We start from the raw sequence: 27,879 nt of genomic DNA, 5'->3' as shown, positions 1-27,879 counted from the left end.
GTAGTCTGAATTGAATAAAAGTGAGTAGGGTGATCAGAATCACGACAATCATCAAATTAGATCAACTGTCTGCCCTAAAGTCTTTCAATGGTGAGACCCAGCCTGCTAGTTATTCCAATTGGAAAAAAGGGGAGTAGAATGCTGATGGTTGTGTTAAAATACTGCGCACAGAGCATTACATGGGTGGATGGGTCTCAAGGTATGCAAATATAATAATAAGCATGAGTCTGCTTGTTGAAGGAGGAGAACTACGGTTGCTTCTGAGTGTCTGTTTTGGAAACTCGCCCCATTCCCCCATTTATGAGGGAATGGTCTGTGCCAGCATGCGGGGCGGGGCTATGGTTGGTGGGCGCGGCTGAGCGGTGAGTGGGCGTTGCGCTGACACACGTGGGCGGGGCCCCGCTCCGTCTTGAGTCAGTGGGCGGGGGCACACTGTGGGCGTGGCTCCGATGTGTGGGCGGGGCGATGTCAGTCTGTGGGCGTGGCCCCGGCGGACCGCCCTTCCCGTCGCTGCCGAGCTGACAGCCTCAGTCGGCGGGCGGCGGCGGCGTGGGAGGTAGGTGTGTGTTGCGCTGCGTGTTTGCAACGCAAGGCCTGGCTTGGGGCCTATGGCAGAGAGAGACCAGGGAGTTCCGGGAGGGAAAAGAAGCGACGAAAACAACAGCCCTCTCTAATTGCGGGTGGGGAAACGAGAAAAAGAGTATAGAACCAGAGGGAGGTAGATAACTTCTTTCTTCGCGCTCTACGGACACCTGTTGCTGGGGCAACAGTCCCCGCTGACCTTTGACCGTGGTGACCTCTCACCTCTACTTGTCCTCCCTGGGAGCAGCCTGGGATGGAAATGAAAGAGGAAGGGACCACTTCCTGCTGGCACAGCAACCTGGAGAAGAGTAGGAAGTGCTAAACTTTCAAACAAAGTTCACTCCCTGCCTGCTTCCCTAACCTGCTTTTCCTCTCACCCATCCCTTCCTTCCACCCCAAGCCGCACCTCCATCTCCTACCTACTAACCTCATCCCACCTCCTTGACCTGTCCGTCTTCCCTGGACTGACCTATCCCCTCCCTACCTCCCCACCTATACTCTCCTCTCCACCTATCTTCTTTTCTCTCCATCTTCGGTCCGCCTCCCCCTCTCTCCCTATTTATTTCAGAACCCTCTCCCCATCCCCGTCTCTGATGAAGGGTCTAGGCCCGAAACGTCAGCTTTTGTGCTCCTGAGATGCTGTGTTCATCCAGCTCCACACTTTGTTATCTTGGATTCTCCAGCATCTGCAGTTCCCATTTATCACTCCCTCGTTCTGTTTGCCCTGAGCTTGGAAAAGGGTTGACTTTCTGTCTCAACCCCGGACCGGGGTCATGCAACCCAGGATGCAAAGGAAGTGAGTGCTGATTACTTCTTTGGTCATCTCTCTATTCCCCACACTGCCACCCCCCAACCACCACCACCTCACTATCTCAGACCCAGACTGGCAAAGTTACCTGAGATAATGGGAACTGCAGATGCTGGAGAATCCAAGATAACAAAGTGTGGGGCTGGAGGAGTACAGCAGGCCTGGCAATGTCAGAGGAACGGGAAACTTGATGTTCTAGGTCGGACTGGCCTAACCCCTGAGATCCTCCAGTAGCTTCTGTTTTGTTTGTTTTTTTTTAGTTTCAGATCTTGTTCCAGCGTCCATGGGTTTTCGTTTGTTTCATTTCTTCACCCTGCCTCACTGCTTTTTTTTTGTCTTTTGTGGTCTAGGATTTGAAAGGTGGGGATGTCGACTTCCTGTTTGGATTGAGCCTCGCGAGGGAGGGAATTCTGCTGCACCTTGGGTTCGGGAGGATTCTTTTCCTGAAGCAAGGAAGAGAATTTCTTGCATTAGCGTCGGTGCCTTACAGAAGAATTGAACTGTCACGTCTGAGACTACCCCTGGGCAGGTGGGGAAATGGCATTCCTGATTTTCCACACTGTGTTTTGAGGTTCTAGAGTCGTGAGGAGATCCTGAATTCTAGGATCCTGAGAAGGGTGTCGTTTGATATTGGGATTCCGTCCATTTGCCAGGGTGAGGTGGAAAGGAGATCAGGCTTCCAATTGGATCACCATGTGTGGGGACGGAGTTGGCTGAGTGTTGGAGCAGTTGGGAGTTTATTTTGAGACAGGCTCATCCTTTCGAAGATAAACGCTCCCCCAGCTTATTTTGGGCAAGGAAGCTGGACACCAGGACCCCATTTCCATAACTGCACTTCTACCAGGAAGATTTGAAGGATCCTGGCTTGTTTTCTGCGCCTTGCCGACAGGTTATCAGTGGCTCCTGCGTTGGGTCACACCTAATTTGGAGCCGCCATACCAGGGAAAAGATTGGTGCTCCCTTTCAGTGGGATCGGACTGTGCACAAAGGTGTGCATTGGCGAGGAGGATTTGTTGTGAGTGGAGGTAGTGACGCCACGGTGTTCCTCTGACGGTAAGTATAGCACAACCCAGGCCCCATGAATTCCCCACAACTGTCTGACATCGCTTAATGGAATGCCAGCTCATCGCCCTCACCATCTGTTAGGCTCTCACAGGGTCATGCCCCAGTCCAGAGTCCTGGCCCAGTGCCCATGTGGATGGAGTGTGACGCTGTTGGAGATGCCATCACTCAGATGAGCGTCAAGAACCCTGTCAGCCACTCATGGGTGTGCTTTTGACAGAGAGGAGCTTCCCCTCCCCAATATCTGTACGTGCACTAAAGTGTCTCTTGACATCTGGAAGCATAGAATTTTATGGTGCAGAAAGAGATCGTTTGACCCATCCTGCCTGTACCAGCTCCCGAGAAAGCTACCCAGCTAGTCCCACTCTCCAGTCCTATCTCCGTAGCCCTTGAACCACTTCACTCTGTAACTTAGTACGTGACTGTTAGTTTTATCAATGCTGTATGTGTGTGCAAGCTTACTCTGTGCCAGTTGGCCACTGTGTTTCCTTCATTAGGATAAGTGCCTACGCTTCCAAAAACACTTAATTGACTCGACAGCACTTGGTGACATCCTGACATTGTGATATGTGCTGGACAAATGCAAGACCTTGTTTCCATTGGACAGTAGAATGTAGAAATCACCCATTCAGCCCATCTTGTCGAATGAGTTAATCCCACATTCCCCCAGCACCATGATCTTTCCACTCTTGTTTGAGTGCATTTCCGACTTTTGGATTGCTTTACAATTCCCTTTTCAAAGTTAGTGAACAGGAGTGTGTCATTTGTGACCAACCTAACGCTGTCTGCTGTGCTGCTTTCTTGTCTACTTTCTATCCCATTTGGCTCCCTTGTCAATTGAGTGGCTAATCGATCTCAAAATGTTCAGTTGCCTTGCTTCCCCTTCTCTCTGTGTGAGAGAGAAATTCTACAGTCACAAAAACCCTCTGTGAGGAAAATATTCTCTTCGTCCCATTTATTTTTAAACTCCACCCCTTTCTAGTCTCTTCCAGAAAGGAAAGCATCCAAACAGATCTGCTTCCACCAGCCTTACGGGTGATAGAAAGGCGTCACACGGAGGGGTTTGAATTGAATTAGCTTTATTGTCAAGTAGCCACTCACGGCACCATGATAGTTACAAGCTACCTCGATATGGATTCTTCAGTACAAGTCCATGGGGAGTCGGGGGGAAACAAATTAAAGATCAACAAGTCCAGCATTGCAGATAGAAGGAATAACTTCGTAAAATAGAGAAATAAAAAGTTAAGAACAACCCAGTCCACTCTGGCACCTAGACCTTGATTCCAGACTGTGCCAGGCTTCACCTCGAGGCCGGGGGACCGCTCTGAAATCGCCCCGAGGCCGGGGGACCGTGCTGAGGCCGCGCCAGCTGCCCTCAGACATGAGTCACGAAAAGCTAGTATCTAACTTTTTAAGCAGGTAAAGGGGAATGCAGAAGGACCTTCAGCCTTTACCTCAGAGCAAACAGAGTATGGAAGTTCTGCAAGAGCTATACAAGATGCTCATCAAACCACAGGTACAATACTGTGATAGCAAGGTGTAGAGCTGGATGAACAAAGCAGACCAAGCAGCATCGGAGGAGCAGGAAGGCTGATGTTTCAGGCCTGAAACATCAGCCTTCCTGCTCCTCTGATGCTGCTTGGCCTGCTGTGTTGATCCAGCTCCACACCTTGTTATCTCAGATTCTCCAGCATCTGCAGTTCCTACTATCTCTGGTAGAATACTGTGAACAGTTTTGGTTCCCTTGGGTACCGGCCACTGGCGGCAGTCCAGAGAAGATTTCCTAGATTGACCTTTCTTTCAGAGAGATTTTCTTATGATAAGTAGTTTGGGCTTGTACTCATGGGAATTTAGAAGAATGCAAGGTGACCTCTTTGAAACATGCAAAAACCTTATGGGACTTGACAAAATAGAGGCAGAGAGTTTGTTTCCACTGTGGAAAAGTCTAGGACCAGAGGACGTGAGCTGAGTAAAGGGCCGCATATTTAAGACAGATGAGGAGGAATTTTTTCTGAGGGGTGTGAGCCTGCGTATTCTTTTGTACCATCAAGGCTGGGGCCATTGAGTATACTCAAGGCAGCGATAGACTCATTTTTAATCAGGAACGTAATCAAGGATTATGGGGGGAAAGGCAGGGAAATTGATTATTGGATCAATCGTGAGGTCATCAAATAGCGGAGCTGACGCACTGGGCCGAATGACTTATTTCACTCCTACAGCTAATGGTCATATTGTCTAAGACTGACGTCAGGATAACCCACTGTTTAAAAACACCAAAAACAAACGTTCTCTTCTTTGAATCTTAAATTGAGTTTTAATCTGAGTCCTCTGGTTATCGCTTCCTGTGCATCTACTCGTTCCAAACCCTCCTGGTCTTGAATACTTCAGTCTTGTATCTCCCACCCCCTTTGGAATGCAGAATCACAGCAACAAGTGGAGGTTTAGTAGTGACAACCTTGTTTTAAGCACTGTCAGTGTCTGTCGGTGAAATAAGCGATCTGGGGCCCTGTAACGTCCGTGACAACAACACCGATTTGGAGCCTGCACCTTTGTTGTTCTCTGTTTGTGGCTTGGGAAGGGTCACAAGTAATGTTTCCAACTTTGCAATGGGGTCAGTGCATGGCTACAGATGTTGTCTTGAATGAGCTCTCTCGCTCGCTCTTGCTCTCCCTCTTTCAGTCTCTCTGTCGCTGTTGATCTCTCAGCACACCCCCCCCCCCCCCAAACCTGGTTTCATATTAACCATTTGCCGTTGGCCTGTTTTGAGTGAAATCCCTTTGCAGCCAGTGTCTGTGCTAGAGCTCTCGCAATGTGCTGTTACATTCCAATTTTAGACTGTGATTGTTCAGCTGTGACAGACTTGCATTTATGTAGTGCCTTTCGCAAGATCAGGCCAAGCATTTTGCAGCCCCCCCACCCCTTTACAAGTGTTGTCACTGTGGCCAGTGTGCGCTGCAAATTCTCACACTCGGACATCTGATAATGACCAGGTGATGTGTTAATTCAGCGATGTTGACAGAGGGATAAAGATTACCTCTTAGCCAGATCAACATGGCATTCCCATCCAGGAGATTGTGCAGGCACCATCACAGTTTCAGGCCTGTCCAAATACTTCTGGTAGTGCTGCTGTCCCTCTGTCGGTGCGGTGCTTATCTCATATGACATGTGAGCTTGGAGCAGGAGTAGGCCGTTCATCCCCTTGAACCTGTTGCACTGCCAAAAGGTCATGGCTGATCTGATAACTCCACATTCCAGCTGACCTTTGGTAAGGTTTCACCTCCCTTGCTTATGAACCGACCTCCCCTTAACATTTATTAAAGGCTGTGTTTCTCCTGCCCTGACGAAAAGTGATCTAGATGCAAAATGTTAGTTTGCTTTCTCTGCGTGGATGCTGCATGACTCGCTGTGATTTCCAGCATTTTTTTTTTCAGTCTGCTTCCACTGTCTTTTGAGAGATCCCAAATATTCGTGACGCTGAGAAAAATATTACTTCCCACCTTTGTATTAAATGAGTCACTCCTTACTACTGAAGCATAGGAGACTGAGGGGTTTCCTTATCAAGGTTTATAAAATCGTGAGGGACATAGATAAGGTGAATATCAAAGGTCTTTCTCTCCCAGCGTAAGGGAGTTCAAAGATAGACGTCATGTTTTTAAGGTGAGAGGAGAAAGATTGAAAGGGGCTTGAGGAGCACCTTTTTCACACAGAGGGTGACCTGTACATGGAATGACCTGCCAAAGGAGGTGGTGGATGCAGGTATAATTAAAAAAGACAATTAGAAGACATGTGGACTACAACATGAATTGGAAATTTCCATAAGACGTAGGAGCAGAGATTGGGCCATTTGGCCCATTGAGGCTGCTCTGCCATTCAATCATAAGTTCCTCAACCCCATTGTCCTGCTTCCTCCCCGTAACCCTTGATCCTCTTGATAATCAAGAACCTATCTATCTCAGTCTTGAACTGACTCAATGACCCGGCCTCCACAGTCTTCTGTGGCAGTGAATTCCATAGTTTCACCACCTCTGGCTGAAGAAGTTTCTCCTTATCTCCGTTCTAAAAGATCTTCCGTTTACTCTAAGGCTGTGCCCTCGGGTCCTAGTCTCTACTGCCAAGGGAAGCATCTTCCCAATGGCCACTTTGTCCAGGCCATTCAGTATTCTAAAAGGTTAGATTCCTCCTAAACTCCAATGAGTGTAGTCCCAGAGTCTTCAAATGTTCCTCATATGTTAAGCTTTCCATTCCTGGGACCATTCTCGTGAACTTCTTCTGAACCCGCTCAGGGCTTTAGAGCAACACGGACCAAACGCAGGTAAGTGGGATTAGTTTAGTTTGAGAAACTTAGTCGCCGTGGGTTTCCGTGCTGTATGACTCTCCAAACAGCAACCTCTCGTTCTAGATTCTTCCGCAAGAGGGCCCATCCATTTCATGTGCTCCCTATCAAGACCCTTAAGGATTGTGTACGCGTTGCCTTAATTGAAACATCCTCTTCTAAGCTCAACCGCACACAGGCCTAACCTGTCTAGCCCACTCATTCCAGAGACCAGACTGGTAAATCTTCTCTGACCTGCCTCCAAAGGATTTTTGCCCTTCAAATAACGGGATCAATACTGTGCACAGTATTCTGGATATGATCCCACCAGTCCCCTGAATAAATTAAGCATACTTCCCTACTTTTGTGTTCAATTCTCCTCACTGTAATTATGACAATCTGTTCACTTTCCTGATTACTTGCAGTCCCTGCATGCTAATCTACTCTGATTCACATACGATGACACCCAGATCTCTCCACACACTCTCTCCACTGAGAAAGCACACTTGTTTTTATTCTGTATGCCAAATTGGCAAGTTAACATTTTCCCCCATAATGCTCTTATCTTGCTAAATCTTTGTTCAGTCAATCTATCCCTTTGTCAAGTATGTTAATTTCACGATTCTATCTTTGTGTCATCAGCAGATTTAACAAATGGACTTTCCATTCCTCCACCCAAGTTATTTATATAAGTTGTAAGCTGTTGGCACCGTGTCCTGAGACACACCACACATTACATTCCTAGTGAACAGGAAAAGGTCCATTTATACCGACAGCTTCCTGTTAGTCAGCCAAGATTTTATTCATGCCAATATTACCTCCAAAACCATTAACATCTGTTTTGCAAAATAAGTTGAACAAATGACTTTTGAAAATCAAAAAATATGTTTAACCACAGCACCTGTTACTTCTCCAAATCACACCACTAAGTTGGTTAAACATGAGTTCCCCTTCATAAAACTATGTTCCCTCTGCCTATCTGCATGTCATTAATTGTTTCAAACCTCTCCCGTGTGACACATGTTCAGAGAATTGACCTGTGAGATTTCCTGCTTCCTGTCCCTTCCCCTTGTTGACTGGAGGAGTTATGTTTGGTACTTTGCAGTTAATGGAATATGCTTTGAATATAGGGAATTTTGGAAAATTAAAAGCAACGCATCAACTATCTCACTGGCTGCTACTTTTAAGGAAAAATTGCCAATTCAGTTCAGCCAGCTCTACTTTCATGCTGTCCTAAGCTTCAAATACTTGTCTCGGACTAACTTTCTGATGAAGGGTCTAGGCCCGAAACATCAGCTATTGTGCTCCTGAGATGCTTCTTGCATTATGCCACATTATGCTTTGTGGTTTGGTCCACAAGGTGCTGTTCTGAGGCCCCTGACCCCCATTCAACACCACCCCCCCCCCCCCCCAAACGCCAGGAGGGCCATAAAAAAGCGGCTCTTCAAGCCTGCTACCTATTCAATAGGACCATGCCTGATCCAACATTTTCCTGGTAAATTGTTAGAAAGTGTGAGATCATGCACTTTGATAAGAAGAACAAAAGCATGGACTATTTTCTAAATGGGGAGAAATTCAGAAATTCCGAAGTGCAAAGAGACTTGGAAGTTCTAGTCCAGGATTCGCTCAAGAAGTAGTTTGGAAGGCAAATGCAACTTTGGCATTTATTTTGACAAGACCTAAGTATAAAATCAGCGATGTACTTCTAAGGCTGTGGTCAGGCCACATTCGGAGTATCGTGCACAGTTTTGGGCCCCATAATTCAGGAAGTATGTAATGGCCCTGGAGCAGGGTCAGATGAGGTTCACGAGAATGGCCCCAGGAATGAAAAGCTTAACATGTGAGGAATGTTTGAGGACCCTGGGTCTGTAGCTGATGGAGTTTAGAAGGATGAGGTGGGATCTAATTGAAACTTAGAGTACTGAATGGCCTGGACGGAGTGGATGTTGGGAAGGTGTTTCCATTGGTAGGAGAGTCTAGGACCCAAGAGCACAGCCTTAGAGTAAAGGGAAGACCTTTTAGAATAGAGATAAGGAGCAATTTCTTCAGCCAGAGAGTGGTGAATCTATGGCGTTCACTGCCACAGAAGGCTGTGGAGTCAGGCCATTGAGTCAGTTTAAGATGGCGATAGTTTAATTGTCAAGGGGATCAAGGGTCACAGGGAGAAAGTGTAAGAATGGAATTAAGAAACTTATCTGCCGTAGTTGAACGGTGGAGCTGACTTGATGGGCTGAATGGCATAATTTCTGCTCCTGTGTCTTATGGAAATTTCTCATGTCCACTTCCCTGCTCTTTCCCTGTAACTCATGATTCCCCAACCAAATGCAAACCTATTATCTCTCTCAGCCTTAAATATACACAAGAGTTTTCTGTAGCAAGGAGTTCCCAAGACACTCACCTGTCTGCGAGAAGACATTCCTCTTCATCTGGGTCTTAAATTGGCGTCCCTTTACTCTGACAGACTGCCCTCCCGGTCCTAGAGTCTCCTGCGAGGGGAAACGTACCATATCCAGGTTTGAATCCTGCCGTGGCAGATGCTGGAGTTTTAATTTAGTAAGTACCTGGAATTAGGAGTCTAATGATGACCATTGTGGATTTTCAGGGAAAACAAACCCATCTGAGTGACTGAGCTGCCATCCTTACCTAGTTTGGCCTACACGTGACTCCAGACCCACAGCCATTTTGTTGCCACTTAACTGCTCTCTGGACAATTAGGGATCAGCAATAAATTCTGGCTCAGCTAGTGCTGCTCTCATCCTGTGAATTATTGAAACTCTGTTTGGAGGTTGACAATAGAGAGAGGGGAGAGAGACCGATCCACATCCACTGAGCTTACGAATAGCAGCTAATAGCCAGAGGGAGCAGATACGCTTCTGTCACGCAGCAATCTTCATCCAGTTCCCTCTTCCTTTCAGATTCCTGATGGAGCCTCTCCAGTCGGTGTCTCTGATGAATAAGCTGAAGGGTCTGAGCCAGGAGCAGCTCCGAGAGGTCCTGCACAGCCAGGAGAAACAAGAGACCCTGGTATTGGACAGTGAGGAGGTAAGAGAGTCAGCCTGCTTTCTCAGTCGCAGCGAGTCTCAGTTGGGTAACAACGTCTTTTAGCCCATCCTGCTGCTGAGTCCTGGACGGGCTGTCTTCAGGCCAGGTGTATACCCAGGGTAGGCGGTGCAATCCATCAGCTCTGTCCCTGCAAAGCACAGCAGCATTCTCTCAGCATCTACCCTGTCCGTGGTCGTCGGGAGACTTGCCTGACCGCTGATGGCATTTGGAAGAGGAGCCAGTCGAGGCCATTCTGCCCCTCAGCCCCGCTGAGGGCCTTGCTGACTCCTTTGACCTCACCCTACTCTCCTGCCCTAGCCTTAACAGTCTTATAGCAACAGACTCCCTCCTGCACTGATTGTCTGCACGTTTTGGAACTCTCACATCTCTGAGGCGCCTTCGTCCGGGAGCATGGCTTTTGTTTTTCACGGTTTGGGGGGGTGGGGGTGTGGGCAGGGGGGGGAGGGGTTGATGGGGGGTGTGTGGGGATCCGGTTAAGCGTAACATTGTTATTGGTCCCTGCCCCAAGCCCTGTTTTTGAGCTCCCTGCTCCAGCCGAGATCGTCACAACCTACAATCAGCCTCACCATCTCAAATCAGCACCGGCATTCAGACTGCCCTGTTTCTGACTCTGCGCCTCCGTCTTTTCTGCTGTTCTCGCCCTCCTCTTCGAAACTGGAAGCAAAGCTGCCCCTGCCAGCTCGCCCTATCCACTGCCTTTGCCATTCCTCCGCTGCCTTCAGGCTATGATATCCCGAGCTTCTCCCCCATATTTTAAACTCCATGAGAGCATTGTTATTATGTTTGCAGATGACACAAAGATAGGTGGTGGTGTGGAGGATGCAGGGAGGTTGTGGTGGCGGTGAGGGGACGGCAAAGAAATGGCAGATGGAATACAGTGTGGGAATGTGTGAGGTCATGCACTTCTATCAGAAGAATAAAGGTGTAAGCCTTGAGAAACCTGAAGCACCAAGGGACTTGGGAGACCTCGTTCAGAATTCTCTTAAGGCTAATGTGCAGGCTCACTTGCTGGTTTGGAAGGCAAATGCAGCGTTGACACTCATTTCGAGAAAGCTTCGATACAACAGCAAGGATGCACTGTGAAAGCTGTATAAGGCTTCAGTGAGAACACATTTCAAATGTAGTGAGCGGTTTTGGGCACCACATCTCAGGAAGGATGTGCCGGCATTGGAAGCCCAGAGGGGGTTTACAAGAATGATCCTGGAGATGAAGGGCACATCGTATGAAGAGTGGTTGAGGGCTCTGGGTCTGCACTCAGTGGAGTTGAGAAGGATGAGCGGGGATCTGATCCAAACGTACTGAGAGGCCTGGATAGAGTGGAAGTAGAGAAGCTGTTTACCCTAGTAAGAGAGACTAGGATTGAAGGGATGGCCTTTTAAAAGTGAGATGAGGAGGAATTTCTTCAGCCAGAGGGTCATGAATCTGTGGAACTCATTGGCACAGAATGCTGCAGAGGCCGTGTCATTGAGTCTCTTTAAGACAGGGGCAGGTACTTGATTAGGAAAGAGATCAAGGGTTTTGGTGAGAAGGCAGAAGAATGGATTCGAGAAATTTCAGCTACAGTCGAATGTTGGAGCAGATTCGATGGGCTAAATGGCCTAATTCTACTCCATACCCTCGGCTGTTATGAGCCACACCTTCAGCTGCTTCAGGCTTCGATCTGTGAAGTACGCTGCCTCCAGCTGTCTCTGGTTTGGTGACAATCGAAAGTTGGAGTAGAAAGGAGAGAAATGACGAGAGAAGCCAAAAGTGACATGTCACAGTGGAAATTTCCCCAGCTCGGTGATTAATGCAAACCCTGATGAATAGGAGAACTTGTTTCCTGACTTACTGAAATCTGAACCAGCTCCGTCACTGACCTGCTGAGTTGTGCATCGAGTGTAAGTTTTGTTTTCTGTAACTTCCTCCCTGCATTCGGGAAAACTGCCCTCTGAGACACGTGAGGACATGGGCCCAAGCCCTGCCTTGGGTGAGTGGGGTCCTCGGAAAATAGTCACAGGTGGGAGGGGGGTGGGGGCATGAGTTAGAAACAGTGCCCTGGTGGAGAGAGGGGAGAGGCAGTGGGGGGAGAAGTGGAGGCAGATAAAAGGGACTGCTGATTGTAAGCCGGGAGAGAAGTAAATACTGAGAATGTGCCAGCAGGAAACGTGAACAGTTGAAGATGGGTTGACCGTGCTGGGAGTAATCCTTACATCACAGGACCTGGGTGCCGGGGAGTGGGTAACAGCCATGAAGGGTCATGTTCGTGTTCTGAAATTGATAAACTCAATGCTAAGCCCTGGGGACTGTGAGGGACCTGGGTGGAATATGAGGTTTAGTTCTCCCAGCTTGCAATGAGCTTTGCTGGAGCACTGCAGCAGGCCTGAGACAGAAATGTTAGCGTGGGGAACACAGGGGCGTGTTGAAGTGGCAGGCAGCTGAAAGATCAGGGTCATTTTTTTAAAAAAACAGAGAGAGAGGAGATATTCCTCAGAGTGGTCGCACAGTCTACGTTTTGAATGTAGACTAGATTGTGGGAAGTGCAGGTAAAGTGCTGCTTCACCTGGAAGATACGTTTGGGCCCTTGGATGCTGAGGAGGTAAACGGGCAGGTGCTACATATTGAGGAGGAACGGCCCAGGGAGCAATCACGAGGTAATGCTGACAAAGGAGGTGAAGACGGAACAAAAACAGAAGCAGCTGGAGGAACTCAATAGGTCTGGCAGCAGCTGCGCAGAGACAGCGGACTCAATGTTATGCCTCCAGTCACCCTTCCTCAGAACCGATATACCGAGGGGATGAGGGGGGTAGGTAGTGGGTGGCAGAAATGGCAACTGATGATGTAAAGTGAGGACTATAGGGGCATTATCGCTGTTGTGGGAGGGAAGACAAGAGATGAGGGCCAGGTGTGGGTGATGGGTCAGACGTGACCGAGGACCCCCTCAACCACAGTGGCGGTGAATCCTCCTTCAGTTGAGGGAAAAACTGGACTTGCCTGAGGCCCCTCCTGCAAAAGCTGGTGTCGTCAGAACAATCGCACTGTTAATAAAATGGCTTGGAGAGTGGGATGGAGTCCATACTGAGTTGAAAAGATCCTGCAGAACGCAATTGTCCAAAGATGTGCGGGTTAGGGTGGATTGGCCGTGCTGAATTGTCCCATAGTGCCCAGGGATGTGCAGGTTAGGGTAGATTGGCCGTGCTAAATTGTCCCATAGTGCCCAGGGATGTGTAGGTTAGGTTGGGATTGGCCGTGCTAAATTGTCCCGTAGTGCCCAGGGATGTGCAGGTTAGGGTGGGTTTGCCACCTATGAGGGATGTCCTTCAGATGACTGGTGTCAACTTAATGACTGTGGGAATTCTGAGTTGGATGACAACTGGGGTGGCTCAGTGTCCTGATCTCCTGGGCCCTCAAGTATCTGAAGAACAGATTCCATGCATAGCTCCTTTGTGGAATCTTGCTGTGTAACATCAGTTGCCATAATGCAGTCTGTCGTCAGCGGTGAGGCTCGGCTGTGGAGAAGGGCTAGCTGAACCTGCGGGGAGCCAGGGCGGTGGGGGGAGGTGTGAAATACAGGAGGCACCTCTTTGCACGAAAGTCGAGCGCACATGTGCCAGCTGTTGCACAAGACAACTTTGGGCCCCAAATATCTGTTGTCTTCTTGATTGGGCTGGTAAGATTATCGAGGGGTTTATAAAAGCAAGGGTGCAGATTCATGCGGCCAAGGGACTGAGCATCCAAAATCCAACGGAACGGCAAAGCCAAGGGGATGCTCTGCGGAGGGTCGGTGCACACTCAGTGGGTCAAATGACCTCTACGCACTTGTAGGAATTCTGTGTCTGCGAACGTGAAGACCTGAGGATTGATCCGACAGAGTAGTTTCCGAGGCTAGGAGGTGCTAGTGGGGTCGCTGTCTACTTGGTGGAGTCAGGAAGAGCCGCTGGAGCCGGAAACTTCGGAAATAGCGGTAACCTCTTCGGATGAAGGGGTAGTGCGCATATGCCACCTTTATTCCAGCTTACATGAGAACACCAGACGTTGGAGCTCGATCAGAGCTCATCGGACTGAGATCAGCCATTTATTTGGGATGGGGGAGGCTGCTGAGGGCGCAAAGCAAGTAGACTCTGTGTCGCTGTAGTGGTGTCGAGCGGCCTAGGGTCGAACTTCATGACCAAACCTGATTGTAGAAGCTGAACGGCATCCTGCTAATCGCATGCCCCCATCTTGGGATGGACCAAATGGCCTCTTCCTGTTCTTGGCTCAGTAATTGTTGCCTTCTCTTCTTGTGTAATGGCCCTGGGGATTTGGTGGAGTGGGGGGTGCAGTTGACAGTGAGGTCTGGGTTTAGTTATTTGTGCAGAAGTTTAGTTGAGACGCTGAGAGACACAAGTACACGAAGCACGAGCTGGAGATGGCTGTGAAAAGGAACAGATTTTTTTTATTGAGTTTTTTTTGTGTTCGGGCTGATATTCTCTGCTACTTGGAGCAGTAATTATTACAAATGAGCTGCCAAAGGAAGTGGTGAAGGCCAGTACAATTGCAACATTCCATTGGCATGGGCACGTGAATATGAAGGTTTCTGAGGGATATGGTGCTGGCAAACCGGATGAGATTAATTTAGGATATCTGGCCAGCACAGATGGGTTGGCCCGAAGGATCTGTTTCCAAGCTGTTCAGCTCTATGGCTCTGTGGTCTCCTCAGAAGGCTCTCAAAAGAATCTAGAGAAGGATCTGCAGGTGAACCTTGTTTTTATTCCTTTTTTGGGTGGTTTTCTGGAACTTCTTGTAGTTCTGGCCAATCAGGGAGACCCGCTTAATAGTTTGAAATGTTATCAGTCATTTCGATGGCTTACCACTGTTAGTTTCTTTGTGTAGCAGGAGCTTTCTGTCTGGGCCCTACTTTGTTTAGTGGGTAAGTTGTTGGGGGTATGTGTGGCCAGGATAACTATTGACTTTTATATTGTGCTAATGTAATTAGCCCCTGGCCGCTGTGCTTGCACGATGTCTGGTCTGTGGATTTTGTCATTTTGGAGTTTTACTTGGCCAATGTACCCAGCATCCCTTGCTGCTTGGCCAAGTTAGCGATTTAGCTGCATGGCTGCTAAACCTTGATGAAACACAGGAAGGACACAGTTCTGAGTTAGTCTAGCTGGGGCCTAAAGTGGGTAATTCGGAGCAGCTTTTACATCAATGCTTTGCATGTTTGTTCTGTTCTTTTCTATTTAACCCGTTTTTCTAATCAACCTGTTCAGAGGTTACTATACACGTCTGCTGGGACTTGAACCCAGGAGCTCCCGGTTTGGGGCTTAGCACGCTGCACAAGAGGGCTCAATTTGTTCTTTAATCTGTCTGTGCAGGCAGCTCAGTGTTCTCTCCTCCTTGCTAGGTTGGCACTTCATCGGGCCCGATCAACTCTGTCTGTTTCTTTCCTGCACGCTCACACGGCACACAGTGTTTACAGGGAGCATCAAGAAGGGGCGAGCTGAGTCTCTGGCTCTGTTTGAGCTACCCAGGACCGGTTGAACCAGACGGGAAAGCTGCAGGGCTGCATTCCCAACCTCCCAGCTGCAGGTGAACAGAGCTCGCACACTGCACTCTTTCCAGTCTACTTCGGGCCTGGACAGCCAGTCGATGATGGCTGACGTGAGAGAGAATGACGAAATAAAACGATTGTCCCCTCAAAAGGATGGGTCTGGAGGATGAGTGAATGGACTGCAGCGGCTAGTGTTTTGTGGTAAAAGGCACTAAAAGCGTCTGAAGAATTCTAGTGGTAGAAAACCAAAGGGGTATCAATAGAGAGAGAAATTTCAAACTATCATGACCCAAGAGGAAATGGTACTGGATTAAAGGATAACTGAGTCCCCTGGACCTGTAGGCCTGCATTCAAGGTGTTTGGCAATTGGCTGTAGAATTAATGGACCACGCACACGCACACGCACACACCCTCATCACCCATCATCTCCTTTTCTTGAGCATTTGCCTTCCTTGTGTTTTCACTCTCACTTCCTGCATCTTTTCCTTGTGCTCCCCTCTGTAACACACACTGGCAGGGGCTGACTATGAACCAAGCCCTTTGACTGGATGGTAACTGATCAGAGTGAATATCTGGTAGAATGACACCTTCCATGACTTGTGTGTCTGTGTACTGGGCTTCGGTGACCCCAGACCACCTAGAAGGAAGCAGATTTAAAACCTGCAAGTTCCCACCTAAGCCAAATACCATCCTGACTTGGGATTACGTTGCTTTTCCTTCAGTATCACTGGATCAAAGTTGCAAATCCCCTTCCTAACAGCACTGTGGGAGCATATGTTCAAAAGAATACAGTTGTCAAAGAATCTGGCTTTCCCCCAACACCACCTCCGGTCACAGATTGCTGATATGTGTCCCCATCACCTTGGCTGCCCACAGCCTCAGTGCTGTCAGGGGCCTGCCAACCATTTCTCACTCCAGCATGAATCATTTTCGCCCCTTACCCAGTGGCCTGAACACTTAGCCATATTGTGGCATTGTGCAATTGCTGCTCCCCTCCATCATGAGGCTGTGATCTGTGCTGCCCCCCCCCCCCCTCCCCCACCATCCACCACCCTCCAACCACCTCTGTTGTGAGGCTGTGTGATTTCCCTCTGCACTGGGGAGTGCCCTGACCACCTCCGTTGTGGGGCTGTGTGATTTCCCTTTGCACTGGGAAGCACCCCCACCCTCTGCCAACGTCTCTCCACTGGGCTCTGCCTGACCACCTCTGTTGTGGCTGTCTCTGATCTCCCTCTGGTCATGATGTCTCTCTGGAGGTGATCATCGTGAGGTTTTATGATCTCTATCTCTCCTCACCTGGGCCTCCAAATGTCCTCATTTCGGGGCTCTGTGACCTCCCTCCACACTGGTCGCCTTTGATGACCTCCATCGCGGGGCCCTGCCATACCTCTGCAGTCTGCCCTCCGACCACCTCCATGGTTGGGGCCTGTGATCTTTGTCCCCCACCTTCCCCACCCTACACTGAAGTGTGCCATCGCTGTCCGAAACCGCCTCATCTTCCTCTTGTCTTTTTCCCAGGTGCAGAACCTGCAGCTGGAGCGGGAGATGTCACTGGCAACCAACCGCAGCGTGGCAGAGAAGAACCTGGAGTTCAAGCCACGACTAGAGGGCGGTAAGGGCCGGCTCCAGGAGAAATACACAGAGCTGCGGAGGCTGTATGAGACAGTTGAGGAGCAGAGGAAGCAACTGGGTGCGTACACGTGTGCACTGTCGCGGCCGGAAAATGAGCTTAAACTTTGGAAGGAGTTCCTCAAATTTCCCACAAGGAGTTGTCTCCAGCTTGTAGAGCCATTCCACGCATTGCTTTCTCTGCACTTGCTACATTCACTTCATCTTGAGTGCAAGGTGTCCCGAAACTCAGAAATATCACCATGTGTAATGAAGATGCTAACAGATTTCAGGGGAAGGTACGAGTGTACTAATTAGGGGCAGGAGCAGACCACTTGGCTGCTCAATCCTGGTCCACTGCTTCATTGAATCACGGCTGATCTAACTCCGACCTCGACTCCACTTTCCCATGTCAGCCAGAAATCCGTCCAACTCCGCGTGGAGCATATTCAACAAAACGGTCCTGATTGTCCTCAGGCCCAAAGCCCGAGAAGCCTCGAAAGCTGGGAAACCCCTCCTTAACTCTGCCCCAAACAGGTGACCCACTCATTTTTAAACTGTGCTCCCCTAATTTTTGATCCCGCCCCCCCCCCCCCCCACCAACACCGGAGGGGAAACATCCCCTCGGCCCCTACTCTGACAAGCCCCTCAGAATCTTTTGATGGCTTCCACGTGGTCAGCTGTCTTTCTTCTGAGCGTGTGTGCATAGGCCCTTTCTTCGCAAACAGCCCTGTCATCCCACGAATTAGCCCCAACGCAGGTTCTGTCCAACGACCTTCCGTAGGCTGAAGAAGGGGCAAACACAGTGTAGCATGCTCAAGGACAGTGCAGTAACGGAGCAGCTCCATCAGCCCACCACATCCCACTTTTCAAAACCCTTTGCCTCTACATGTTCCTTATCCCTCTATTTCCTGCCAGTTCATCTGGCAAGATGCCTAAGTGTTGCTGTTGCATCTGCTTCCACCACCAATGGCAGTACATTGCAGGTACTTGCCGTGTTTTGTGTAAAACAAAAACGCTTGCCTCTCCCATCTCCTTTAAACTTATCGCCCCCTTTTACCCTAAGCCAATGTCCCTTAGGGGCAACACAGTGGCTCGGGGGTGAGCACCGCTGCCTCAGCGCCAGGGACCCGGGTTTGATCCCACCCTCGGGTGACTGTCTGTATGGAGTTTGCGCATTCTCCCCGTGTCTGTGTGGGTTTCCTCCGGGTGCTCCGGTGTCCTTTCACAGTCCAAAGATGTGCAGGTTCGGTGGATTGGCCGTGCTAAATTGCCATGGTGTGCAGACATGTGCAAGCTAGGTAGGTTAGCCATGTTACAGGGGTTGGGTCGGACTGCGTTACTCTTGGCAGACTTAATGTGGATTTTATGGGCTGATTACCTACTTCCACATTTTGAGGATTCTCTCATTCTTAGTGATTGACATTGCGACCCTGGGAGAATGACTGACTCTGATTATCCATTTAATCCAGGCCCCTCATAATTTTATTAACTTCGGTCAGGGCACCTGTAAGCCTCCAATGTTCAAGTGAAAACAGACCCAATTTGTCATCCAAACCATGCAACATTCCGGTATAGCTTTTCGCACCCCTCTCCAAAGCCTGCACATCGTTCCAGTAGTGTGGCAACCAGAACTGGACACAAGATTGCACGTGTGGCCTCACTAAAGTTCTATATAGCCACAACATGACTTGCCAATTCTTATAATCCGTGCCCCGATTGTTCAAGGCAAGCATGCCACCTGCCTTCCTGACTACCTTATGCGTTTGTGTTGTTACTTTCAAAGAACTGTGGATCTGTAGGTGTAGATTTCTCTTTCTCTCTCTGTTAATGCTTATAAGTGTTCTGCCCTCTGCGGTGCTTTTCCATCTTGCATTAAATCTTCCAAAATGAGGGAGTACACTGCATGCATACAGACTAGAGAAGCTAGGATTGCTGTCCTTATAGCACAGAAGTTACAGGGAGATTTGATAGAGGTGTTCAAAAGCAAGGAAGGTTTTGATAACAGTAAAATAAGACGAAACTGGTCCCAGTGGCAAGAGGTTCAGTATCCAGACGGTCATGTAAGTTAATGTCTGATAGCCATCTATTCACAAGCCCTAACACTAGTTTATCAAAATTAGGAGTGCTTTTTTTCCATAACCAAAACAGTCCTCATCTTCCCTAAATCCTATTTTCCTTCGAAATGTTTTTGAATTGTTATTGAAAGGTTTCTTTATTCATTTGTTCACAGGATGGGGGCATCGCAGGCTGGGTCCTACTTGTTGCCCACCCCTAATTGCCCCTTGAGAAGGTTGTGGTGAGCTGCCTTCTGTTTTCTTTTGAACTGCCGCAGTTCAGTTTGTTGTAGCTGCACCCGTAAGTCTGTTAGGGAGTGAGTTCGAGGTGACGCTGAAACAGGAGTGATGTATTTGAGATGGAGATGGTGGGAGGAGGTTGGTGTGATGTAACCGCTGTCATGGATGGTTGTGCTGAATGGCCTCTGAAGGCTGTAAATTTCTTCGTCTTATGATCCTAGCTGGTAGCAACAGCGGACAAGTTTCTCCTGGAATGAAACCCAATCCTATAGGCCATAAATTTTTCTTTGCAATCTGTTTACCGTGATAATCATTCTCCGAGCAATTTCTGAAAAGGCTGCCAATGTATTTTTAACAGTAAAGCACAGACGTTTGAGACTCGCAAACAAAACTGCTCTGCTACACAAGAGCCGTATGAAATTGTCTAGTTACGTAGGACATAGAACAGTGTAGCACCCCCAAGGCCCTTCAGCCCACAATGTTGTGCCCACCTATTATCCTACTAAGATCAATCTACCCTGCATATCCTACATGCCTATCCATGAATCACTTAAAAGTGTTTGAAGTGTCTGACTCTACCACCACCACCACCAGCACATTCCACACACCCACCACACTCTGTGTGAAGAACCTACTTCTGATATCATCTCCCCTATATCTTCCTCCAGTCACCTTAACATTATGCCCCCTCATAATAGTCATTTCCACCCTGGGAAAAAGTCTTTGACTGCCCACTCTCTTTATGCCTCATCATCTTGTACACCTCTGTCAAGTCACCTCTCATCCTTCTTCATTCCAGTATAAAAAGCCCTAGTTCCCTCAACCTTTCCTCATAAGACCTGCCCTCCAATCCAGACTGTATCCTGGTAAATCTCCTCTGCACCCTCTCTAAAGCTTCCACATCTTTCTTATAATGAGGTGACCAGAACTGAACACAATATTCCAAGTGTGGACTAACCAGAGTTTCATTGAGCTGCTGCATAACCTCGCAGCTCTTAAACTCAATTCCCCTGCCAGTGAAAGCCAACACACCATACGCCATCTTTATAACTCTATCAACTTGTGTAGCAATTTTGAGGGATCTATGGACATGGACCCCCAAGATCCCTCTGTTCCTCCGCACTGCCAAGAATTCTGCCATTAACCCTGTATTCTGCATTCAAATTTGACCTTCCAAAATAAACCACTTCACACTCCTGCGGGTTGAATTCCATCTGCCACTTCTTTGCCCAGCTCTGCATCCTGTCAGTGTCCCATTGCAACCCACAACAGCTCTCCACGCTGTCCACAACTCCTCCAACCTTCATGTCACGGGCGAACTTACTAACCCACCCTTCTACTTCCTCACCCAAGTCATTTATGAAGACCACAAAGAGCAGAGGTCCCAGAAAGGCTCCCTGTGGAACACCACTGGCCACCGAGCTCCAGGCTGAATACTTTCCATCTACTACCACCCTCTATCTTCTATTGGAGAGCCAGTTTTGTACCCAGACAGCCAAATTTCCCTGAATCCCATGCCTCCTTACTTTCTGAATGAGCCTACCATGGGGATCCTTATCAAATGCCTTGCTGAAATCCATATACACTGCACCCATATACACCGCATCCACTGCTCTGCCTTCATCGATGTGTTTTGTCATATCCTCAGAGAATTCAGTAAGGTTTGTGAGGCATGATCTGCGCCTGACAAAGCCATTCTGACTATTCTAATCAAACTGTGCTTTTCCAAAATAATCATAAATACTATCTCTTAGCATCCTCTCCAATAATTTGCCCACCACAGGAGTAAGACTGACCGGTCTGTAATTTCTCAGATTATCCCTATTCCTTTTCTTGAACAAGGGAATGACATTTTCCGCCTTCCAATCTTCTGGTGGTACTACAAGTAACATCTGTAAAAACAGCTCTTTTCCCTCAATGATGGTCTTGCAGATTCTCAGTCACAGTGAAAATTCAACTTCTGTCCATACATCAAGGCTGCTTGTTCATTTGGCTTGGCTGTAATTGATTTGTGTAAATCTCTGTATTCACTCAATGTTATTGCTTTAGTTCAGGCGTCCTCCTGTAGCCCTTCAGCAAACTAGTAACATAAGTCACTTATTTCTCAACATAGGTGTTCCTAAACATTTTTACAGGCATTTGTTTCTGGACGTTTTCTCTTCCACTAAATCACTCAGGCAGAACTTTTCATCTGTCTTGACTGTTATGGAGACTGCTAAACTGCTGTTGTTATAGACCTGCACTAAAAAAGAAACCTACGCCTTGTGTTTCAAAATGAAATTGTTTCTGCCTCTTTGAGTCATTGGATGTTATGTTGTCAGACAATAATACCTCAATGGTTTATCTTCTCTCTCCAACTTTGTTTCTAATGCATAGACCTGTTCACTGCAAGAGTTTTAAGGAGCTCATTTAAATGGATGTAAACAAACTTCCAGACAATCAAATAACACTAGCTATAAGAAAATGCAGCTATTTCCTCCCTTTTTAAATTGCACAGTGTATAAATACTTAAAACTGCAAGCGATGCATGGTTCTTTGACATTGCAACCAAAATTTTGAAAGACTAAAGATAATTATCACAAACTTTCATTACAAGCTACACAAAAAATAAACAAGATGCACAGTTTGTCTCTCCATGGCTATGTAACTGAAATGCACGGCCTCTGCAAGTTTATTTCCAACTCACTTTAGATCTAAAACAGATTAGTGCCATTTTCCATATGAAACGTGTTCTCTGGCAGCGAGTGACTAGTTGTTGCAAGTAGAAGGGCAGCTAGGAATGAGGTCAGCACAGAGTTATTCATTTTGTAAACACAGATCTCTGTCATCTTTGCAGAAAGATTTTCAAAGGCAGCAAATACTGATCATCTGCTGTTGACACTGCAAGCAGAGGGAACCAAGATCGAGGAAGAGTCTGAGGTGAGTGGCTGGTTCTGCTCTGTCAGGGAGTGAGGACAGGCTGGAGGTTGGAGGTTTCCCGCTGCATGTTGTCTGGATGGGCCAGAGGTCTGTGTTGATGTCAGTCTGGAAGGAGTGGGTTGCATAGAAAACAGCAGTAAGCGTGGACCGCTGTAGGATCCAAGAGGAGGTTACAGGGACAAGGAGGGATGTAGGGGCCAAGGGTGGTCGCAGACAGGGAAGGGGCTGAAGAAGGTTACGGAGATGAGAGGCGTGTAGAGGTTGAAGGAGGATGCAGAGATATAGAGCAGTTGTTGGAGTTGAGGAGGTGATAGAGATAGGGAGGGATTGTACAGGCTGGTGGAGGTTGCGGAGATGGGGAAGGGGTGTATGGGCTGGTGGAGGTTGCGGCGATGGTCAAGGGTATAGGACCTGTACTACCCTTTGTGTCGAAATGCTTCCTAAAATCTCTCCTGAATGGTCTGGCCCTAATTCTCAGATTATAGCCCCTAATTCTAGAATCTCCAGCGAGTGGAAATATGTTATCTTCATCTACCCCGTCCTATCTATTCCTGTTAACATTTGATCAGATCATCCCTTAACTGTCTAAATAGTAGAGAAAACATGCAGAAGTTTTATAATCTGTGCTCATAATATAACGACTGGACTTCAGCTCTGATTCTTAGTAACCTATGTGGTACTCCTTCCAAGCCTTCGTCTGTAACCTGTTGCTATAGCATTTCAAGAGCTCATCCAAAGACTTGTTAAATACTGTGATAGTTCCTGCTACTGCCTTGCTTTCAGGTGCTCCCTGGAGCAATTCTTGTGATTTTCATTTCACACTCTCTCTAAAGCCTTCAAATCCTTCCCAAAGTGTAGTGCCCAGAATTCAACAATTTTCCAACTGAGGCTTGGTCATTGTTGTACAAAAGTTTATTCTGTTTTCTGTTTTTTTTTGTTGTTCGATGTGCCTCTGTTTTATAAGATGCAGAATCCCATTAGTCTTCAGTTCTGGCAGCATCTGTGGAGAGGAGAGAAACAGAATTAACACCTTGAGTTTAATGGTTCTTTCATCCCTTAGTTTCCCTTGGAATCTTGTCCTCTGTGACAATCTCACTTTTAGAGTCATATAGCATAGAAACAGCCCTTTCGGTCCAACCTGTCCGTGCTGAACGTAATCCCAATCTAAACTAGCCCCCTACCTGCCTGGCCCTGGCCCACATCCCTCCAAACCTTTCCTATTCATCTACCTATCCAAATGTCTTTCACACATTGTAAATGTATGCAAATCCATCACTGCCTCAGGAAGTTCATTCCACCCTGTGGGTGTAAAATAAAATTTGCCCTTCTTTTTGAAATCTTTCTCTTCCCACTTTAGAAGTGTGCCCCCTTGTCTTGAAATTGCACATCCTAGGGAAAAGGTAGCATTAATGTTTTTAATGATAGAATTATTTATATCCCTCATTGTAAGGTCATCTCTCAACCTTGTACACTACAGTGAAAAATGTCTCGGCCCATCCAACCTTCGTACCTGGCAACATCCTGGTAAATCGCTTCTGAGCTCTCTCGGGTTTAATAATATCCTTTCTATAACTGGGTGACTAGAACTGGACACAGTGCTCCAGGAGACACCTCACCAATGTCCTGGACAAACCTCAACGTGATGTCCCTATACTCCGTTTGTAGCAGTGGAGAATTTCAGGGAGGCAATTCCAGAGCATTAGGAGCTTGCAGCATCTGGTAGGAAATTCTTATCGTACCGGAACAGGGTTAAGGTAGCAAGTCTATTTGCACTCTTTCTACCCCCCCCCCCCAACCCACCCACCCTTGGCAGGGCTGCCCAGCACAGCGGGAGGGGAAGCAGTTCTGTTTCACCTCACCTCTGGTATTCCAGAGCTCAGCGTGTCCTGTTCTTCAGCCACGATCAGCACCGTTGCAACCCTCGCTGTGACCAGGCGCCAACGTGACCGTGTTTTAATGGTCTCTGCTGGCAGGCCATGCAGGTGTAGAATGTGGGAGCCGCGAGCAAGAGCGAAGCGCCCTCCCTTCCTCAGCAAAATCTTTCTGAGCTCCAGGCTCGACCGTTGCAGCAGATTGTTCCGTCGGTCTCCACTGTCTGGCCCGTACAGGGCCTTGGTGAGACCACACCCTCGAGCACTGTGCACAGTTTTAAACTCTTTATCTGAGGACGGATGCTGTTTGTTGCAGAGGGAGAGCAACAAAAGTTTCCCAGACTGATTCCTGGCATGGCAGCACTGTTACGTGGAGAGAGATTGGATCGGATCAGACTATATTCCCTGGAGTTCGGAAGATCGAGGGGGCATTTCTCGTAGACACGTACAAAATTCTAACAGGACTAGACAGGATAAACACTGGAAAGATATTCTCCTTGGTGGGGAGTCCAGGACTAGGCATCTCCGTCTGAGTAATCGAGGTCAGGCTGTTTAGGAGTGAGATGAGGAGAAATGAGGGGCCCATGAAATTCTCGACCAGAGAAAGCGTTTGAGGCCAAAAAGGAGTTGTACATAGTTTATTGTGTCAAACAGATCTCAGGGTACGGGGAAGAAAGTGGATGCAGGCTACTGAGTTGGAGAATCAGCCGCAATAGTATTGAATGGTAGAGCAAGCTAGAAGAGCTGAATGGTCTACTCCTGCACCTCTGATATTTTTCCATCTTACCTCCTGACCTACGTTAGTTGTTTTGTAGCCTCCTTTTGTAGCCCCCTCCAGCCCCTGCCCCCCCCCCCCATCTCTTGAATCCCCTCCGGCCCCTGCCCCCCTCCCTATCTCTTGAATCCCCTCCGGCCCCTGCCCCCCTCCCTATCTCTCTAACCCCCTCCAAACCCCTGCCCCCCCCCCATCTCTGTCACCCCCTCTGGCCCCTGTCCCTCCTCCCTATCTCTGTAAACCCCTCCGGCCCCTACACCCCCTCCCAATCTGTTACTAGACCATCTTTGCTTCCTTGAAGGACAGTCCTAAAGTTGATTGGGTTTTTTTCCAGTCATTTAATCATGAAACTCTTTCTGTCCTCCTGATTTTATACAGGTGGGATTTGGATACATCCACAGCATTAGTCTGCGCCTCGGTAATGTTACCACGATGCTACCATTCCTAATGTCATGAGTGCAAGATGCTTACTTAGACCATTCCCATTATAAATGACATATTTACATAGATAAATCCCATTATCAATGGTTTACAGTATGACACATTTAATGCCACAATATAGGTCACTGAGTGTGACATGTTTATGTAAATAATTCCCTCTGTAAATGGTTTTATGCAATGAGGCAGTTATAAAGCAGTTCCTATAATGTCAGTGAAACGTGACATTTTTACACAGGAATTCCCGTCCTGATGTCCCTGTGGGCAGATCCCTCAATAAGCTGGTTGTCCAATTCCTGTTTTGTCTTTCAGGAGCTGGCAGAGAGGTTCCTCGAAGGGCACTTTGCCCTGGAGGTGTTTTTGGAGCAGTACAACGAGCAGCGAAAGGTGGTTCACCTCTGCCGGGTCCGGATTGAGAAGCTGCAGGAGATCCTGAGCCAGCCCAGGCAACCCCTGGCCACGGTCCTGCCCGGCCCCCCCGACATCCTCTCCGAGCCCCAGCCTAGCCCGAACCTGCCCCAGCGGCCCCCGCCGCCCGTGCCCCGTCCCCCAGCCGCGCAGGCCCTGCCCTACGACCCCAACCCGGGAGCGGCCGGCGTCACCCGTCAGGTGATGCCCCCTTACCCCCCTGCGGCTGCCCCCCCTCAGTTCTACCCCCGGCCTGGCGAGGCTCAGCGCCCTCCCTACCCCATGCAGGGGCCGTTTCCAGCTGGGCAGCCCCCTTACCCTCTCTACCCCATGCCCCCTTATGGGTACGGCCCTCCGGGACCTCCCCCTGTGCCACCCAGGCCTGGGTACAGACCCCCACAACCTACTTACCGTATGCCCCAGCCTTACTGAGCATTCGGAGGACTGTGGCAGTGTGAGCCACCAAACTGCTGCTGCCGGTCGATACCTGACTGTATGCGTGTGTAAATATTATATAGACTGTAATATTTATTTTGTTGTATCTGAGTTATGTAATGCAATTTGTACATTTCGACACTTTACACAAGCACAGGGCTGTGTCCCTCTGCCAGTGCGACGTATGCATTGGTCTTCGCCCCACGCCTATTGGAGACCAATCCCTTCACCGCTTTTGGCTGCTGCACCGCTGCACGATTCATCCGGTTAGGCCCAAGGTCCAAAGGTCTCGATTTTGACCCAACAAGGGTTGAGCAAGGATTTCTGTACTTCGGGAGGGCCGTGCCGTCGGAGGGTCAGTGCAGAAGAAGCGCTGTGCCTGTCACACAAACCATCTTCCAAACCTAAAAGCGGAGACTCCCCCTGTGGATGGATGTGAATATTGTCAGGAAACACTATTGGAAGGAAAGCAGGATGTTCTCCCCCGAGCCTGTTGTCTGTCCCTTGGCCAACTTGTATTGAAGAGAAAGGAAGTGAGATGATCAGCGATTAATTACACTGCTGTTTGTGGAGCTTGCTGTGCTGAAATTGGGCACCATCTTGTCCATGTGAGTGCCATTTTTGTAGAAAAAGTACTTCATCGGTTTTATAGCTCTGTGAAGTATTGTTTGATCAACACTGACTGCATTGATGCAAGTCTTCTTAGCTCTCAGTGCCGAGCATGCTTTGAAAGCAGAGAGATTCAGGGTGCAGACTGAGGAGAGGCGTAGGTGGCATTCCCACAGGCTGGAAGGTAGGGTCTGAGAGACGTGATCAATTTCACATGTGGAACAGCTTCCTGGAATGCAGCCACAGCTTTTACTGGATCATCCTACCCTCCCCTCACTGGATTGGTCCCGTAGCTCGATCGGAGGAGTTCATTCAGCCCCTCGGGCTTGCTAACTAAGGACCAGGAGTAGATTATTCTTGCAATTTCTCTCTCTCTCTCTCTCTCTCTCTCTCTCTCTCTCTCTTTCTCTCTCACCCACCTCTGATTCACTGCACAGTAAACAGGAGCAGGGTCTGTTGGAGTTGCTAGCTTTTGGCCAACATGTTGAGCTAAGACTCTCGCTGCGCTTTGTGGGTTCTGGTCTGTGCAAGGGGTTGCCTTCTCCCAACTGGTGTTCGTTGGCCCTCTTCCTCCTCTTCTGTCTTCACCGCCTGAACTCTGCCGTAGCTGGAGCCTTGGTGTTCAGTGAACCTCCTATGCTGACCAGTCCGCTCGGTTCAAAGCCCTATTCTGCCCTGCACGAGGCAGGTCACAAGTTCAGACAGTGTCCCCTGCCCATTTTTGTACATGGGAGTGATCTCAGTGGGTGCTTCTCCCTGCAGTTGCACAGCGGCCTGGATTCACTAGAGACCTCAGGCTGAGCTGGTGGGGCTAAGGGTGTGCCAGAGCTTGAAATGCGGCATGCTTAGGCCTCACAGCCCCTGGATGTGGTGGGAAGGAGTGAAATACAGCAGGACGTGATGCAGCCAGCAGAATGGATTGACCTACCATGAGGTTGATTCTGAGCTTGCCTTTTCTAGCTTTATAAACACAACATTGCGTGTGGGGTGTTGTGAGAGATGAATGTACTCACTATTTACACAGATAATCGTTCATTGACTTTGTCTTGCAGAATTTCCTGCTGTTCTCTTGCACAGCCTGTGATCAGCAAATTGATTGGAACAAATCCAGGAGTGTACTTAAAATATAATGTAAAAGAAAATCGCTGCCACAGTTTCCAAATTAAAGTTTTTGCTTGGCTCA

The 27,879-nt window shown here is 48.4% G+C and overlaps 1 protein-coding gene across 4 annotated transcripts; it reads left to right on the top strand.

The window, feature by feature from the left end:
• Positions 1-27,879, top strand: vps37c (VPS37C subunit of ESCRT-I). 4 transcript variants are annotated; one of them, XM_048525448.2, is made up of 7 exons: positions 476-556; positions 1,741-2,443; positions 9,111-9,317; positions 9,680-9,806; positions 16,855-17,026; positions 22,078-22,160; positions 25,557-27,879. In XM_048525448.2, the coding sequence occupies exons 4-7, from the start codon at positions 9,687-9,689 to the stop codon at positions 26,082-26,084; spliced, it is 903 nt and encodes a 300-aa protein (XP_048381405.1). In that variant the 5' UTR covers positions 476-556; positions 1,741-2,443; positions 9,111-9,317; positions 9,680-9,686; the 3' UTR covers positions 26,085-27,879. The 4 variants fall into 4 exon arrangements, with proteins under 4 accessions (XP_048381404.1, XP_048381403.1, XP_048381405.1 ...); XM_048525447.2 differs by lacking the exons at positions 476-556; positions 9,111-9,317 and adding an exon at positions 1-90; XM_048525446.2 differs by lacking the exons at positions 476-556; positions 9,111-9,317 and adding an exon at positions 102-199.

This window comes from Stegostoma tigrinum, chromosome 46 (genome assembly GCF_030684315.1).
Source record: "Stegostoma tigrinum isolate sSteTig4 chromosome 46, sSteTig4.hap1, whole genome shotgun sequence".
In the NCBI taxonomy this organism is placed as follows: domain Eukaryota; kingdom Metazoa; phylum Chordata; class Chondrichthyes; order Orectolobiformes; family Stegostomatidae; genus Stegostoma; species Stegostoma tigrinum.
This window is presented reverse-complemented; position numbering and strand designations above follow the sequence as displayed.

Coding starts and splice junctions, on each gene's coding strand:
- vps37c (XM_048525447.2), top strand. CDS start 9,687: ATGGAGCCTCTCCAGTCGGTGTCTCTGATGAATAAGCTGAAGGGTCTG. Junction 9,807..16,854: donor TGGTATTGGACAGTGAGGAG/GTAAGAGAGTCA, acceptor TCTTTTTCCCAG/GTGCAGAACCTGCAGCTGGA. Junction 17,027..22,077: donor GGAGCAGAGGAAGCAACTGG/GTGCGTACACGT, acceptor TCATCTTTGCAG/AAAGATTTTCAAAGGCAGCA.